The sequence below is a fragment of the Sycon ciliatum genome, chromosome 4 (genome assembly GCF_964019385.1).
Source record: "Sycon ciliatum chromosome 4, ocSycCili1.1, whole genome shotgun sequence".
NCBI classification, from domain to species: domain Eukaryota; kingdom Metazoa; phylum Porifera; class Calcarea; order Leucosolenida; family Sycettidae; genus Sycon; species Sycon ciliatum.
In genome coordinates this window covers 39,020,364-39,038,662 of record NC_088646.1, presented here as the reverse complement: position 1 = coordinate 39,038,662, position 18,299 = coordinate 39,020,364, and the positions used below count along the sequence as shown (strand labels likewise).

The 18,299-nt window shown below is 48.2% G+C and overlaps 3 protein-coding genes across 4 annotated transcripts in view; 2 read left to right on the top strand and 1 right to left on the bottom strand.

The window, feature by feature from the left end:
• The window catches only part of LOC135816079 (caspase-3-like), a 31,497-nt gene that overhangs the window by 1,476 nt on the left and 11,722 nt on the right, over nt 1-18,299 (top strand). Inside the window, exons 2-5 of one of the 2 annotated variants that reach the window (XM_065329447.1) lie at nt 615-790; nt 1,139-1,361; nt 2,378-2,865; nt 3,322-4,228. In XM_065329447.1, the coding sequence (XP_065185519.1) occupies nt 615-790; nt 1,139-1,361; nt 2,378-2,865; nt 3,322-3,471 (1,037 nt within the window). In that variant the 3' untranslated portion in view covers nt 3,472-4,228. Of the gene's footprint in view, nt 1-614; nt 791-1,138; nt 1,362-2,377; nt 2,866-3,321; nt 4,229-18,299 lie in introns of those variants that run through there. The other variant, XM_065329448.1, reaches the window with a different exon arrangement.
• LOC135816077 (hydroxysteroid 11-beta-dehydrogenase 1-like protein) lies at nt 7,528-9,066 on the top strand. Its single transcript, XM_065329445.1, has one exon. It carries the CDS (start codon nt 7,826-7,828, stop codon nt 8,714-8,716), a length of 891 nt encoding a protein of 296 aa, XP_065185517.1. The 5' UTR covers nt 7,528-7,825; the 3' UTR covers nt 8,717-9,066.
• On the bottom strand, nt 8,876-10,587 carry LOC135816078 (hydroxysteroid 11-beta-dehydrogenase 1-like protein). Its single transcript, XM_065329446.1, has one exon. It carries the CDS (start codon nt 10,239-10,241, stop codon nt 9,354-9,356), a length of 888 nt encoding a protein of 295 aa, XP_065185518.1. The 5' UTR covers nt 10,242-10,587; the 3' UTR covers nt 8,876-9,353.

The window sequence follows — 18,299 nt, the reverse complement described above, 5'->3', positions numbered from 1 at the left end:
TCCGGAACCCTTGCCAACCGGCGCACTTTCTGATGAAACCGATTTTTTTTGTTCAATTCCTACATCTTAATCCGGCACTTGAATTCCGCCTCCGGCAGTGACTTTTTGAAACGAATCGCTCAAACTGCACGTAGTTTGATTTCATAATCCGGCAGTCCTAGGGTTCCCAGTAAAAAGGCAACGCCTGTTGGGAGTTCCCTAGTAAAATAATAAATTCTACTACTACTACTAGTCGTAAATCGACTGTGCGTGTGTGTGCAAGAGTACGTATACATGTGAACATGTTCTCTGTTTTACTTTATCACTGTGTATATTCCTGGAGAAAAGTTAATATAAAGCCGTGCACCAAATACTGGGGTCGACACGGAAAAACCCTGCGTTTTGACGTATGATACATGCATGTAATTGGGTAGGGCCGGGTCAGAGGGCAGGATTTCTTAATCCAGCACCCTCGTTAATCCAGCAGAAAATGCCGTAGCAAAAGGTGCCGGATTAGAGAGGGACGACTATATATTATATATATATGTGTGTGTGTGTGTGTGTGTGTGTGTGTGTGTGTGTGTGTGTGTGTGTGTGTGTGTGTGTGTGTGTGTGTGTGTGCCCAATGCTCCTAGATGGGCCAGCGCCGTTGAAACCATCTACTGGATCGTCCTCATCAAAACCAGCTGCTGCGTCAGCATCGGCGTCCGCAGCTGCTGATGGTGGCGCCCCGTCATTCCATAGTATGACGAGCCATGCAGACACAAGCCCGCCGGAGGATACATACACAATAGTGGCAGCACCATCAAGTGTAAGAACAGAGTCATCCAAACAACCAGTCACCAATGAGCAGTTGCATGAATATAACTAGCCCCCTGACTTGGCGTGTTGTTCAGACATGCCCCCCGGCATGGTTGATTGTAATGTTTAGTGACGACAGGTCGACTGTTCTTGCCCAGTGTTTGTCAGCTATCCATCTCGTCCTGTTGAAATTGTGATTGCCACACTCATTCTGTTGAAACTGTGATTGCCACATGCACTTGACTGGTGGGATTAGACAAGTCAGGCAGGCTAGCGAAGGATAAGGATACATATTGGAACTAGATACTTAATTCTGGCCCTTTCCTATGTGCTGACCTGTGGCCTTTCTCCTGTGCAGGTGGGCATGATCGTCGGCGGTGGTGGCACGGCTGAAGACCAGGAGGATTTTGATCTGATCTACCCGATGGCACACTCCAAGCACGGCCTGGCGCTGATCATCAACAACAGGAACTTCACGTGCGGAATGAAGGACCGCGCTGGCTCGGACGTGGACGCAAAGGCCCTGGCGTCGACGTACAAACATCTGGGATTCACCGTGCACACCCTCACCAACCAGACTGGTATGCACAGTGATACAGCTGATGATCTACTAAAGCCATCATGTCACATTTTGATTGAAATTAACGATGAACGGTTTATACCTGACAATAGAATATTAGGTAGCTACAGGCGTGTTCTGCTGTTCATGCCATTCAGTTGGTAGACAGGTAGTGAGGTGGGCTGGGATCAAATGCTGCTTGTGGGCTCCGGGAAAAGAAAAAAGGAATCAGCGCTCTCACGTATCCATCAGTTAAGCAAGTTGAAAAGGGGAAAGTATCCAGCTTTCATAAAATGACGATCTGTGATTCCACGCGGCATATGCTGTTTGACCAGGACAGAGAACAAGTGAAACATCCCAGAGTGGTACACAGTAGCAAAGTTAGTGACTTTTACAATGCATTTCCAGACGTTTGGTTGTCCTAAGCAACATCGCCGGTACTAGTAGATAAAGGAAGAACGGTGTTGACGCAAAGGATGAAGGCTCATTACTCCCAGCATAGATATTCTCTGACGGGAATTCCGAACTATTCCGTTTAAGAATATTTCCTTGAAATTAATCCTTGCTGGGGTTTTTCATCTAAATGTCCAGCTATTAACTGCAGAGGTGATTTCTTCTCTCGTCGATTTCTTTCCTGCTTTTATACCTCGATATTTAGGTACTTGTTTCCCTTCTTCCCATGCTTCATCTTCCACTCTCCTCTCCCCCATTTCCCCATTTTCTTGCTCTATGTATATAGGAGACTTCCATGATAAGCATCCATTTGCTTTTGGAGAATCCGTTTAAATAAATACAATACAATACAATGAGTCGGGAAGTGAACTGCCTGAAAAGAGAAGAAAACGCCAACCCCATGCAGGACTCGAACCCGCGACCTTGATTGTCTTGAGCAATGCTCTAATTATCTGAGTAATGGGACCAGGCCGAACCTAGACTAATCCTTTGAATTTGAAGTTCTCCCAATACTGTCAAAATGTTGACACAGATGATCATACTTGTAACACATTGTTTGTACTCTGTACTTCTATGACCGTACAGGGCAGCAGATCCGTGACAATCTCTATTCGCTGGCCACGCATAACCATACGAACTATGACGCCGTAATCATAACGATTCTCAGCCATGGCCTCGAAGGCAAGCTCTACGGCACTGACGGTGATTTGGTGGAAGTGTCACAAATCACGTCCTACTACAAAGGTGACGTGGCCACCACACTTGTGGGCAAACCGAAGATCTTCATCCTGCAAGCATGTCGAGGTGCAACGTTTGATGCTGGTCTCGAGTCTACGGATAGCCCAGCAGATTCGTCGGCGACTGATGAATCTCAACTCACCGATGAAGAAGTATTTCGGAAGTTCCTCGACTCCGTGCCGGCGAATTCGAAAAGCCCGGAAGAAGAGACGGATGGTCACTTGGGGTCGCTTCCGGTCGAGGCGGACATGCTGATAGCGTATGCCACTGTGCCTGGTTATGTGTCATGGAGGAATAGCGAACGTGGCTCATGGTTCATCCAGGCCTTGGTTAAGGTGAGGGTAACTGGGTCATGCGTGGTGCAGCATACTGGTAGTCCACACCTATAATGTGTCTGATTTGTAGAAACGTTGCGGTGATTGGACAGTGACTTTACCTGCTACCTACTCTTAGGCCATTCATCAAGGTGATCACATGATGTATGCACCATTTTCAGTGGAGTCAAGAATATCATGTGTACAAGGCAGGTTTTTAAGAAGCTGCCTGAAAACTGTTCCTAAAAAGAACATGAAAAACCCTTTGGTCTTCGGTACATGTGTATTTGGACTGAGAGGGGGGGGGGGGGGGATTGTGCTCTGTTCTATTTGACACTTTACCGCTGCTACATAGTCACAGTTGATGTTGTTCTTTGTCATCTCGTTGCATCAGTGACTGCTAACCATGACTCTCTACCACACTGTACGCACTGTGTTGTTATGTTGATGTGGTCTTCTTGCGACCATGGCGTGCAGGTACTCAATGAGCGTGCCAAGAAAGAGCACTTGATGGACATGCTGATAATGGTCAATCACCTTGTGGCTACCGAGTTCCAATCCAAGGGACGGCAGAAGCAGATGCCTGCGCCCGTGTCTCAACTCCGGAAGAAGCTCTTCTTCACCTAAGCGGCTTGTGGTAGAGTGAGTACACGGTGGCAATCATGAGTGCACATGACCTGTCAATCGGTATACGTGAGTTGAGTCTGCTGCCACTACTGCGTGTGTGTGCGGGCCACAGTGGTGGCTAGTGAACTATAATTTTAGGTTAATTTTTACTAGGCTTTCCGCCGATTTACATTTACTCTTTACGATGGCAAGCTGCCAGGAGAACTTTTCAATGGCGTACATTTTGATCCGATCTGTTATCTGCTGGTTGATCCGGTTTTCAATTGTTTCCTATTTTATTGTTCCAAATTAGTGCGATATTTGTACCTTTGCTTCGGGATATATGCTGAGATAGTTGTGAACATTGATGGCGTGTGAAAACATGAGGAGAACTGGTGGAAATGTGTGGACTGTGAGCAGTTTTTGAGCGACTCGTTGTGCTGGACAGGACCACTCTGCTCGGCTACACTGACTTTTGCTCTCACTAGTGTCTGTAGTGCCGAACTGTGGATAATTGCTTTGCCTGTAGTGTAGCTACAAGAGCTATAAGAATTGATCAGGGCTCTTCTTTTCAGTTGTGCTGTAAACATGTTACACGGAGCATTTTCCGATTTGCACATACATATGTTTGCAACTTGCAAGTGTACAATTCAAGTTCAGGTTTTCTGCACAAAGTTTTAAAAAAATGGCGCAATGATTTCTTCGCAGTGATTCGACTCTACTGCTTTTAAAGCTTTGACGTACTGTTATAATAATAATAATTATAATGATTCCTGAACTGTGCTGCCTTTTTCCCAGGCATGTTTTGATGGTATTCTGTGCTACTACTCCGGCTTTTTTTCTCTTTTTGAACAGGCGGTTTTTTAGGAGTGTGCACGGGTAGTCGGGTGCCCATGCTTCCCATGAGGACCTCGGGTAGGCGGGTACAGAATAGTACCCGAAAACCCGAAGTCGCAGATAACATCATGTACAGTGCGCACGTGTACGAATTCATGTAATACTCCGCATGTGTACTCAGTGTGTATTGAAGGGGTGCATTGTGGTTTTACCATGGAAACATTACCCGATCGGGTGCTACCCGTGGAAAACTGCCCGAGCCCGATACCCGAAGAAAATGCTACCTGACTCAGCACTACAGAAACATCTTTTTGTACTACCAAACACAGCCCTACGCATATGCGTACTTCAGTAATATCAAGGAGAGTGGACAGTAGAAGTGACAAGACAAACAAAACTAAGGGAAGTGGGGGTGATGTGCCAATCTGGGGCTGACGGAAGCTCATCCGACCAGACGTCTCTTGTACAGTGCTTTTGTTGTTGTTGTTGTTGTTGTTGTTGTTGTTGTTGTTGTTGTTGTTGTCGTCGTTGTTGTTGTTGTTGTTGGTGTTGGTGTTGGTGTTGTTGTTGTTGGTGGTGTTGTTGTTGTTGTTGTTGTTGTTGTTGTTGTTGTTGTTGTTGTTGTTGTTGTTGTTGTTGTTGTTGTTGAATTCTTTATTCTCACGATGGCACCATCGCCAATAAGAGAGTTGTTGTTGTTGTTGTTGTTGGTGTTGGTGTTTGAAATCTTTTTTTTCACGATCGCCTGTGGCCAATAAGAGAAATTGTTGCTGTTGTTGTTGTTGTTGTTGTTGTTGTTGCTGTTGTTGTTGCTGTTGTTGTTGTTGTTGTTGTTGTTGTTGTTGTTGTTGTTGTTGTTGTTGTTGTTGTTGTTGTTGTTGTTGTTGTTGTTGTTGTTGTTTATTTATTTATTTTACATCGCATGGCAAACCGGCAGTTCTGACCAAGATTATGTGTGAAGCATGTCAGAAACTGCCCATCCGCCGTGGCATGCACACTGGGGAAAGGGACTGGAACGAGGCAAGAAGAAACCTCGTCATTTCCGAAATTGCAACACAAATAAATAAATACAGGCGGGCAAAACTTACAGATCACTGGGCATACCTTTTCGACAGGGCACAGAACTGGGCGTGGCCGGGCTACTTGTCGACTTGAGTATTGCCTTACAGCTTACTATTGCATGCCATTGGTAGATCTACGACTCGTCCTGTACAGACCGCCGATGCTGCAACTAAGTGCAAGCAGCCTCCGGACTCGAGCTCCTGTAGTTATTGACAGCTGTACTTCTGTGACTACACCGTAGATCTACACGTGTTCGAGAGTGAGAGACGTCCTAGCCTATGTAGGCCTATTAGGATAGTATCCTATCAAGTACAAGGAACTGTGCACGTGAGAATGAGTGGAGAGACATTTTCAAAAACTGGGCACCATGATCGAGTGCACCTGGATCATGTGCTAGCCTACACTAGTAGTAGTCTACCTCCAAACTGGCCATTCGAAAGGTTTTCTTTTCAAACACGTCGCTACTGTTCAAAGGCAACGCGGTAAGTCAGATCGCCTCTGCTTCCCATTCTCATTGTTCTAGTACTTGTTCGCCTTCCGGTCTACCATGGTCTACGGAGGAGAGACCAAAGCCAAACTAACTAAACCCCATGTGCATGTGTGACCGGCCCCTTAGACGTAACTTATAATAATTATTATAATTATTATAAGTAATTAGAATCAACTCGTAAAAACTCCAAGTCAATCTCCCATTGACACAAACCTCGTTTATTGAACATAATCATATCCTATCCAATAAAAACAGTTCATAAAAACAGTTCATAAAAACAGTTCATAAGGGGCCGTCCGTAAATATCGATGTTTTTTTAGAGACGATATTGGTGCTTCTCTCCCTTGACCCCCCTCCCTCCCCCCAGAAGACGCACATGTACATCTAGATCATGGAATCAATATTTTTGGATGCTCATGAAGTGCCCAGGATGTTGAGGGTCCGGTGTAGGCGTGAAAATCCCGCCGCACTCACGCAATAGCTGCATCGCCTGGGGGGAGCGAACCGGGTTGGCGCTGCAGTGCTCGCAGCCATCGTCTACTGGTGTAGCCAAAGCGGCTACGCTCGGGCTTGAATTTTTTCAAATCCTTGTTCAGACAGTGAAGACTGGAAACTCTTGTGGAGTTCGTCCGTGTTTGTTCGCACTGCCTCTACGTCTTGAAAAAGGTCTCCTGCAGGCATCGTTCGGCCGATTTCCACAAGCTCATTCTTTTGCTCTTGAAATTCGCCATGGGCGTACAGCTTCCAATTTTTGATTTTGTTCTTGTGTCGCGAGTTTTAGCTCCGCGAACGGAAGCTGGTTTCACATTTCTTGTATAGCCATTTAGACGTCCGCGTGCAGGGATCGGCGAAACTTCAGATATTTACATCGATATTTTTCTGATGCTCGAAAAGACGCACATGGCTCAAACCCCCTCCCCCCCAGACGCACCAATATCGTCTCTAAAAAAACATCGATATTTACGGACGGCCCCTAAAAACAGTTCATAAAAACAGCTTTTTAGGATCGGACCCAATCCGCATAACCAAGAGAGCTAGCTCCCTTGGCTGCTGTTGGTAGGGCTTGAAAGTGCTACGTCACAGCATAGCACAGCATAGCAACAATTTCAAAAATTGGATCCACTTGGATCCAGTTTTTGTATGGATCCAAGCACATTTCAAGCCGTCTTACTCACAGCAAGGTGATGTAACCAGTGAAACTGACTGATTTGGCTGCTGGGGGCGGGGTTACAACTGGTGGCGAAGTAAAAGTCACCCCTGCATACGACATGAGTGGGTTGCTATGCACCCACATACTGAGGCAATAGCAAAGTCACACCTTAGTGGATCCAAAATAGAAATCTGATGTCAACTTAGTACTCCCTGGCCGTTTTTGACGTCATCACTTTCAAGCCCTATATGCAAGAATGGGCCTTCCAGATAAGGTCTAACAAGGAGCAGTGGCTATAGTTATGAAATGAACACCGGTAACCATGGAGACAGACCACACTCTCATTATAGATACTAATTATAGACTGAATAAGGAAAATGATCTGATAGCCTATGAAGACTAAAAGAAATTGAACCAATGACAACAAATACTCGTCCAGCACACGGGTTGTCATAGCAACACAAATAACAGCTGTCCGCTAATTTTGTTGTTGGAGATTGAGTAGGAGTTTTTACTGGTTGATTCTAGACTAAATACAATAAATGCTCCGGCCTTGGGTTTATGACCAATAAAAACTAATTATAAAAACCTCGGGGGACCTCGGTTTTTATAATAGTTTTTATTGGTCATAAACCCTCGGCCTCCTCATTTATTGTATACATAATATTAGTCATAAGTATTAGTTATAATTTTATAGTGTTTGGAGAAGTCGAGTTGTTGTAAACGTGAGGTACCTAAAAGTGAGATACCAGAACGGTTTCCCGGCCGTAGTGCTGAGTAGCATCACGAGCTGGGTCTGTTGTCCGGGATTCAGCCGCTATCGTGCGACGTGCAAGATGAGAACGTTTGTACTGGCACTACTACTGGGGTCAGTGCTGAGTTACTTGGGCCTGTTTGTAGCGGTGTCCCTGTACGATACGTTTGATCCGAATGTGGACTTGAAGGACAAACGAGTCATCGTGTGCGGAGCATCGACTGGTATTGGTGAGCAGATTGCCTATCTTTACGCCCGGGCTGGTGCAAGACTAGTGCTGGTTTCTCGCAGACTGCAAGTTCTACAGACAGTGCAGGCGAAATGTCGTGACCTGGGAGCAGCACAAGTGGAAGTGTTTGCCGGGGATCTTTCCTTGAAGAATACCAGCAAAGATGTGATTGAATATTCTGAGGAGAAGTTGGGAGGAATTGATCATTTGATACTGAACCATGCCATATTCTATTACCAGTTGTGGACAAATAACTCTGACCTGGATTATGCCACAAAATTGATTCAAGTCGATCTCTTGAGCTACATCTATTTGACAACGTACTCACTGCCTGCACTGGAGAGAAGTCATGGATCAGTGGTGGCTGTATCATCGGCAGCCGGCCTTTGGCCATCACCTCTGAATCACGTGTACTCGGCATCAAAGTTCGGCCTGCACGGCTTCTTCGGGTCGCTACGACAAGATCTGATGATTCAGAAGTCGAACGTGTCCATCTCGATGGTTCCACTGGGTTTGTTTGGCTCTGACACTATCCGTGAGTTCACAAAGAGTACTCTACCGGACAGTGCCAAGAACTACGGGGACCCCGCCAACGCTGCACATGCCATCGCCAGGGCTGCTGGGCTACGACTCAGAGAGGCCCACTGCCCCTACTTCGACACCAAGTTCCTGCAATGGGTTTACATGCTCTTCCCAAGCACAATGGACAAGTACATGGCGTTTCTCTTCCAGCACAATGCTTAAATGTGGACACACAACTAGCCGAATACTAGTAATTAAAGAAATGCTTTGCTGGTTAAATGTGTTTATGGGTAACATGCGTCTTCTTGAAACGGAAGAGACATGATCCGTGATCACCATGACGTAATGAACTAGCTGCACATTTCAACAATTGGCAACTACTCCAGTGACAGAAGTGTATATTGAACATCGTGAGCCATTTCAATGTTCCATTTGCTCCAAAAGTATTTATATAAACTAAACTTTATTATCTGCAGTGAATGACTTAAAGTTGTCTCTGCATTCTCAGTACCGTAAGAACATTCTTTTTTTAAGATAGAAGAGTGAAGCATTGACCTTTTTGTGGAACATCACCACAGACACATTCACAATTGAGCTGTGTTTGGGATTCAGAATTGAACAACCACCCTAGAAAATTAATTAACATCCTAGATATTGTAACACTGTACATTTGCGTAGAATGTGTTCGGGACAGCAAAGAGATAGCACAGCATCGTGGGATTAAGTCATTACAGTACGCATGTACTACTCACAACCCCGGGTACTTCAACTGCAAACAACGGACATAATCATGAACGACATACGGTTCATAATCATAGACATGATCAGAATGATTGCAATGGGCTTCACCAGATTCACCTCATGTAGTGGAAGGGGCATTGAACTCAAACATGTAGACCAGAAGGTGATCGCATATAGCCGGGAACAGCATGTAGAGCCACTGCACAAACTTTGTTTCCAAGTAGGGATAGTTGTACTCTCTCAGACGCAACGCAGCCGCACGTCCAATGGCCCAGGCAGCGTCGGCGGGCTCTCCGTACAGCTTCATGATATCTGGTAACTTGGTCTTGGTGTTAGTTTTGGCGTTGTCTGAGCCAAACAGACCTAGTGGAACTAGCGAGATGGACACGTTGGACTTCTGGATCATCAAATCCTGCCGCAGTGAGCCAAAGAAACCGTGCAAGCCGTGCTTGCTTGCCGCATAGATATGCGTCAGTGGCGACGGCCAGAGACCCGTTGATGAGGAAACAGCTACGACAACCCCATGGCTATCCTCCAGTGCCGGCAGAGCATACGTTGTCAAGTAAATGTAGCTTAGGAGATCTATTTGTACCAGTTTTGTGGCAAAATCCAAGTCGGCGTCACTTGTCCACAGGGTGTAATAGGACACGACGTGGTTCAGTATCAAATGATCAATTCCTCCCAACTTCTCCTCAGAATATTCAATCACATCTTTGCTGGTATTCTTCAAGGAAAGATCCCCGGCAAACACTTCCACTTGTGCTGCTCCCAAGTCACGACACTTCGCCTGCACTTGCTGTAGAACTTGCAGTCTGCGAGAAACCAGCACTAGTCTTGCACCAGCCCTGGCGTAAAGGTAGGCGATCTGCTCACCAATACCAGTCGATGCTCCGCACACTATGACTCGCTTGTCCTTCAAGTCCACATTCGGATCAAACGTATCGTACAGGGACACCGCTACCAACACGCCCACAATCAGCACTGACCCCAGCACAAACTTTCTCATTCTGCTAGTGTAAAAATGACCGGCGGCAAAACTCAAGGCAAGGTCTGTGGGATGATTATGATTCACGAATGTCAATACAGGTTTGTGCAGCCTGAGCGGTTGATCCTGAGATAGTCTGTACGAGCGTGGACAAGTAAAGACTCGAGGTCACGAACAATAATAATTTATTTCGGTGAATGTTACTTACTAAGGCCTTGGCTTCTTGCAGCTGCAGTAAAGGCTATCGACTGAGTGAAGATGGTTAGACACCAGGCAGGGAGTAGGTCTACTACAAACCTAAAATTTAATTTTATGTACTCTCGTAGGGAGAGCGTCATGTCGTTTTCAGCACGCCCTCCAACGCCCGGGCAACGGCCAAGTACAGTGCGACTTGCATGCAAGACTTTGCAGAATCTAGAAGCAGCACGACATCGGCAGTCCAGACTCCATGATCCAGTCTCCAGGTCTCTTGCCACTACTCGCACTAGCATAGCACTGCCAGTCCCGGACCAGGTGATGTCAGGTGACAATCTGAATCAACCTCTCCACCATGATCAGGTACACATGTACTGTACCAGCCGGCCCGGCATTACACGTTTTTCAGGGTTACATAAACCTTTATCTGTACTCTTGGTAGTAGTAGTAGACCTACTACTGAACTTCGCCTTTATTTGAAAACAAACCGGGTATCAGAAAGAAGAAACTGAAAAGCGCAAGCAAGAAAGGCAATGGTGACAAAACCATTCAAGAAATTAGCAAAAATCCAATCAAATAAATAGGAAAATCCAATCAGAAAATAAAATTATTATTATTATTATTATTATTATTTAAATTTTGAATAGGGCAAAATAAAAGAATCAAGCCAACTAGGGAATACAAAAACAAAGAGCAAACCCGCAAACACCATCCAAGCATCGCTACTACCAGTACGATGACGTTTCCATTCACCCAACCGCTTTTAAAAACGCTTTTAAAACGAAAACAAATACAACAGAACACTCTGAGACAGAATGAAACCAATGACACTACGGAGGATTAGCAAGACGAAATTCGCGTTCGCGTTCGCTCTCCAAGGAAAGTCGAACTCAGTGACGGAATTCGCGTTATGAGAAGGATCAGCAAACAGAATTCGCACATGCATGACGTTGACACGAAGGTCATCATGGTCATTGTGCACAGACAGAACAGGGTGGTAAATTTATGACTGCCCTGACACGAATCCACGATTCGTGTTCCGACTATTTTTCCGAACGAAAAATGCGAAAGTTCGCAATCCAGTTCGCGAACTGAAAAATGTTTGCGAACGCGAACGCGAATTTCGTCTTGCTAATCCTCCGTACTATTATGGCAAGTCCATTGATGCCCGTCAGCGCGGCATATGAGCCAACGTACGGCACTCCGTCACAAAGCAATGTCGGCCAATGCCGGATCCACTGCGTAGGTATGATGCACGTGACCCCCGGAAGCAAGTAATCTGCCACCGCATCAGAGATAGACTGATTCTCGAGCGCAAGTGGCTGATGATGAGACGATAATTATGGTATGTCCGAGTTCTTATGGTGCATTTGTGTTGCGAGGGTCTTCAGGAAGATGCCACATTCGGGAGCACACTGACCACTGGTGGCGAAAACAAGCGGAGTGAACGATCCTCGATCCACCTGATTGATTCGATCGGAATACTGACGTTTCTTCTGACGCTCGTGTTGGGATAACTGCCTCGACACTTCCGGTCCAGACAGCAAAGACGGCCTTGGGTGCGTGACCCGTACATCAAAAAAGGCGTTTTGCTGCCTGGTCCAGAAGCCACGAGCCCGTATATCCACACGAGCACCGTCAGCTGAGCTTCCCGAGACGGCTTCACCACCCAGCGGCATCAGCGGTGGCTCAATCTCGACATCGCAAACAACACTAGCGAGTGCGTCCGCTAGGAGGTCGCGAAGTTCATTATGTCTCTGGGTAGGGTATCCCCCGCTTGGGCACGTGAGGGCGTGATGAACCGACATGTCTTGGCCACAAACACAGGATAATGATATGCCATCAAGCGACAGGCCATACCTCAGGCACAATGCGTCTCGAAAATCAGACTTGTTGAATATAGTTAAAGGGAATGAAGCCGAGGGAGGCGTAACCAGCCACGTTGACACACCGCCGTCACCCGCGACATCCACTAGTAGGCGCTGCTCATCCGTCAGAGCGGGCTTGATCTCCTCCAATGCAGCATTGTGCTGCGCACGGCGTTCCCGGCGAGCCTGCGTGGCCAAACCCCTGGAGGCAGCGATGATATCGGCAACAGGACTGTCGATAGCATCAGGACCATCGACAGCACCAGTCAGCACGCAATCCACCATGGGCATTATCGACGTCCGGCAAAGGAGGTACTCAGCCTCCGCACGCAAACTGCCAATGCGGATAGGCAGCCCTCCATTCCTCACAGGCATTGCAAATAGCTGACGGAGTACACCATCAGCCGCAAGAGGATGGCCTGTTAACGCTGGCAGCAGATGTTTGTTGATGACGTCATCCAGTGGCGTGTACAGGGCAGGGTCCACAAAGACTGCACGCTGCAGATAAGTCCAACGGGACTGCAGAGAAGACGCGAAAGGCCGCCTGAGGCTGGGTGACAGCCAGACCAGCAAGGCACCTAACCAATGTGGACAGTTCCTCAACACGGCTCTTCACAAAATTCTCTCGGAACTGTTGGTCTCCAATGGCCCCGCCAAGGTACGGATACGGACATCAGTGCCGGAAAATACCTCCTGGGCCCTTTCCATTAAATGTGGACGGATGAGTAGAACCGTCTTCATGGCATTGGGGTGGTAGCCATACCGGGGCCCCTCCTCCACGATGCAATCCCAATACCCACGCAGCGGCAGGAGCTCTCCGGCTGCGGCATCGTCATCCGCGTACCAAATCTGGCTGGTGCTTGGAAGTCGACGCGACAGCCGAGATGCCAGGGGCACAGTCGCGAGAGCGTAGAACGCCATGGCAAGAGGATCCCCTTGGCATGTACCCTCCCGGCAATAAATGACCTCTCCGCCATTGAGGTATAGAGGGATGTCGGCCTGGTAGGTGTTAATGGAAATTCGCCCAGCGGCAGGACAGATTCTTGGAATTTTGTGTAGCGCCGCGGCCCTGTTCAGAGAATTGAAGGCGTTGGACGCATCCACCAGCAGGATACCTTCAGTCATCTCGCGGTCATAGAGGCCGGTCAAAGCCTGCACCCCGACCTCGCAAGCCGACGGGACGCCGACGCACAGCTGATGAGGAGCAGTAACCGCAGCCACATCCCTCTCGATAACCGACATGACCACTTTCCCGATCACGCGGCGAAACACCTCCCCGATGGCTATAGGCCTTACCCCAGGCTGCTTATTCAATGGAATGAGCCTTGCTGCCAGGAATGAGCGGAGATCCTGCGGCTCAATTGCCTCAGTGCAAAGACGCTTGGCAGCACGAGCCAGAGCCGAGCACAGGTCGTCAGAAGCTGATGTATACATTGAGGCCATCCGACGCCAGGCAGCGGAGTCAAGGCCTGACGGACCCGCTGCCCCCTTCATAATCATGCAGGTCTTGCGGATTTGAGCTGGTGTTATTGAATCAGACAGCACATTCTCCTCGACTGTGGCCTCATCATCGAGTAGAATCTCTGGTTCTGCATCAGCCGGAACAGGATGCTTGTCTCTCAACAATTCCAGTACCGACTTGCCACCCACAATCTTGTCCAACGGGAGTACGCCACCACCACCATCATCCTCCAGGTAGTGAGCAGCTGTTCCGATGCGGTCGCCGTATACCATTTTTGCGAACTCGACGTCATCCAGACCATTAGCTGCTGTTTTGCCAGGTGTTGATCTGGGTAGATGGGCTTGAATGCACCGTGCCTCACGCAGCAATGCCGCCATGTCCCCGCACCTCCACCAGTCAAGACGCTTGCGTAACGATTTCTTGTTGTCAGAGGCATTGGATACTACAAAAGGCCGCTGCAAAATCAGATGGCAAGCAATGACCACAGCCGACCATGCAAAAGCTCCGTCGCGAGTTCCGCCGCTGAAAAGACCAATCAGGCAAGCTAGTTCTTTGACGAACCGACGACCCTCATCCCCGAAAGGTATGATAAATAGATTCCGTTGCCACTTGACTATTTCTGCATGGGTTTTGTCCATTAAAATGATTATATCGTCCGTTGGCAACGACCAAAAGCCATCGGGTTCTGGAGAATCACATTTCTCGGGTGGCAGATCAACGAACTGAGGCTGTCGAGACGAGCCGGGACCCACAGAGGTCGGCGCTGCAGACGCAGGTACCCGGGAAGCTGCAGTGGGATCAGCAGAAGCACCCACGGGCAAAGGGGCGGCAGCGCAATCAGGAACCATCCCCGAGCACACAGGAACAGGCAAGTCCACCCGTAGTGACTCCACAGACGGAACCGCAGTCGCAGACACAGAAGATTGGGAAGATCCTGCGACTCCAGGCGCCGGTGCCGCACCCGAGCGTTCGGCGGCCGACGACGGGTGCCTGGATACCGAAGTAGTCCGTACCTCGCGAGGCACACCACCGGTCCGGCCAGCAGCAGACTCACCTGATCGAGAAGGCTGCACTCTTCGTCCGCTCCAGGCCGGCGGATCACCAGCAGAAAGGCCTTGAGGCACCTCTGATCCACCAACATCATGCAAATCCAAATTTCCAAAATTCTTGCAGCGCCCAACTTGACCTGGGTAGCAATTGACACAGCATCGTCCATCCTTATTGCACGAACATGCTCCGCACGTACCAGTTTTCTTGCTGCAGGAGCAACAGGGCCCAGCCGACGCCCCACGCCGTGACATGCCATGCAGCCTGCAGCACGGGCGAAGAGACGCGAGGTGTGAAGAGCACCTCGCATGTCACTCGCCACAGACCATGCGGGAAAACACTCACTGTGACTCAGCCGCGAAGCACAACACAGCAAGCCATCTCACCCAAGGCCCAAAGGCGAAGGCACCGAAACTACAGCACAATGGCCGGTTCGCCAGGCAATACGACACCAGCTGGATGTAGGAATAGCGGACTGGGCAACTCCACAGCGGTAAAAACTACTGGAGCCGACTCCTGAAACCTAGACGAAAGTAATGACGTAGGTTAAACAATCGGTTGACCTGGACAGTGGATAAACAATTAGAAAAACTGCGGAGGAGCAAAATCTCCATCCGCACTCTATGAGCAAAATCTACTACCTACTACTAGTCTAGTAAGTAGTAGTAGATCTACTAGTACTAGTAGATTCTACAGCTTACAGCGGTTGCGAGTTGCGCTGGTGGAGGACCGTTGGCGGTTTGAAAGCTCTGGCTGATGAGGAAGCTTGGTGAATATTCTGGAGGACTGTTCGTGGTACGTTGCTTTTTATCATTCGCTTTGTTGGGCTCAGCTGTGTTGTGTTCCTTGCTTCTAGCTCTTTTGATTTTCAGTTTCTCATCTGTTTGAGGGACTGCCGCAGCCAGTGTTTGCACCTTTTTCCCGGCGCAGTGCAGAGGAGGAGGAGGAGGCGGAAGAGGGGCTGAGGAGGCGGAAGAGGGGCTGAGGAAGAAAGAGAAACGATAAAGACAAGGAACAGAGACGAGCAGAGACGAGGAGTATGTAATACGACCCCATGTGATTCAGTATCAAATGATCAATACCTCACAACTTTTCCTCGCAGGGCATGAAGGATAGCACTTTCACTTACCGTATTATCTCTAATATAAGCACAGTCTCCAATAATAGCACGTCTCCAATAATAGAACACCTTGGGGCGGCATTCAAAAAATAAAGTGCTCAGTCTCCATTATAAGCACACTGTGTAAATTCATTATCTGTACCGGCGAAAAAAAAACCCTGAAATGTGCGTGTCATACATGAATTTAGCATGGCAACATGCCTCTGAAATGAGGTTGAAATAATAATGGAACAGTCTCCAATAAAGGAACGTCTCCATTAATAGCACGGGGCGGAGGTACATTGAAAAAATAAAGGACCGTGCTTATATTAGAGATAATACGGTATCACGTTTTGGACATACCTTTGGCTAGTTAACGATAAAACGACATAGCCAGGGTAAACTGATGTCAACTCGTAGAACCCTACAAGAACATGCACCGGCAGTACCAAGTTTCTTATCATTGACTTGCAGCATGGAAACCAAACTTACCGTCACTGAATATGATGAACCTGATGTTGAATGTCCTCTGCTGAGTCTACTACACTACATGTGACCATGGTGACGTTACGTTAGGCCCAGACAGATCCTGCCGGCAATTCTTTCGGCAAAATATCGAAGAATTGAAAGAGCGGAAATTGCCGGCAAAATCGGAGCAAAATATCGAGATGTTGGGTAAAATCGATGCCTGATACTTGGATTTCCTTGTTTTTTACCCGTTCAGCAGGATACACTGCCCAGGACGAGATCATGTCACCGAAATATCTCTGGGATTCACTGTGGATCGACTTGATTTTGGAAGAATTCAGGGACACGTGCGTTGAAACCCGTGTTGAGAAACCGACCCTGCGATTTTATGAAACGTTGTACGGGAAGTGGATATAATACACGTTTTCCCGGAGCAAAATATTGAGTTTCTTGTGCCAGGCTCGGCAAAATATCGAAGATTTCGCAGCAACATTTTGCCGCAAAATATCGAGGCGACCGGAGCAGAATCTGTCTGGGACTCTGGGCCTACGTTACGTATACGTCCAAAGCTCTGTCTAAGACATTGAGCACTCTCTGTAGTTCGGCGACCAACGGATTCGCAATTTTTTATATCTTTAGCTGGGGAGCGACATAATAAATTCTACTACTACTACTACTACTACTACTACTGAAACTACTACTACTACTACTACTACTTTGCGCTATTGTGAATAATGATCTGCTTTGATAGTAGTGACTGCTAATAATTGCCTGGATTTGACTCGAGTTTGGATTTTTCTTCAATCATCTTTCCGATCACATTATCATGGATTTTCAATAAAGTTCTTTGACTACTACTACTACTACTACTACTACTACTACTACTACTACTACTACTACTACTACTACTACTACTACTACTACTACTACTACTACTGCTCGGAGGTGGATGCACTTTTCAGTGCTTCCGTGTTCTTTGAATTTGAGTGCCCAGTGTGCATTTCCCTCGGTTCCTTGGCTTGCGGTGCTCGTCGATATCTAGCGTGCTAGCTATCTAGCCTGGTCATTATCCTTTCAGCGGTAGTCCCTTCAGTTAGGGACTTGGAGAGCATCGAGAGTTTTGCGAAATTTCTACAATATTCTAGTCCCAGCCGTATTACAGTACCAGCGTTGCCTTGCTGGTGTCGCAGCTCATTGCGCCCAGTGCTGGCGGGTGGCGTCGCACACACATCTCCAGCTTGTGGAGCGCGTCGGATCAGCTTTCTAATCAGCTTTCTCGCCATGGTTACCGTGTGCATGGTTACCGTGTGCACTGTGCAGTTGTGATCGATCTCTACTAGTACTACTCTAGCGCTCTGGTGGCATGTCACAGCCCGCTGGTGGATCGAAGCCATGCTGTGTGTGCAGCAAGTCGACTGGGAGCTGCCGTGGCTGCTCGTGTGCTGTGTCAGCCAGGGCCTGCGAGAGCTGCTACCCTGGTCGCGCGGGTAGGTGCCGCAATTTTGGTAATGCTCAGCTGGTTCCGATTGTGCCGGTTGCAGATCCGAATCCAGCATTCCATTCGGATAGATCTCCTGAGAGGCCAGGCTTTTTGGGCAGGCGGCGCCGCTCATCACCTGGCGCTGTCGGAAGGGGCAGGAGTCATGCTCGGGATGGGTCGGCCTCCAGGTCTCCGGTGGCTCGTGTACCGGGACGCCGTGGTCGTAGCCGTCGTGCACTTTCGCCCCGATTGAGACCCATTGATGGCCCTGTGCGTGGCGCTTCCACTCCACCGCCCGCCGGGTGTGTTGATGGTGCTGCAGCTGCTGCTGTCTCCATTGCGGCAATGAATGTCCCCAGCCGTGATTCCAGGGATCCCAGTTCGAGGGATGACAGTGCCCCAGTTTCGGAGCCTGTTCCGCGGCCTGGAGCCCCGGATGTGGCACCGCGCTCTGCTGTTG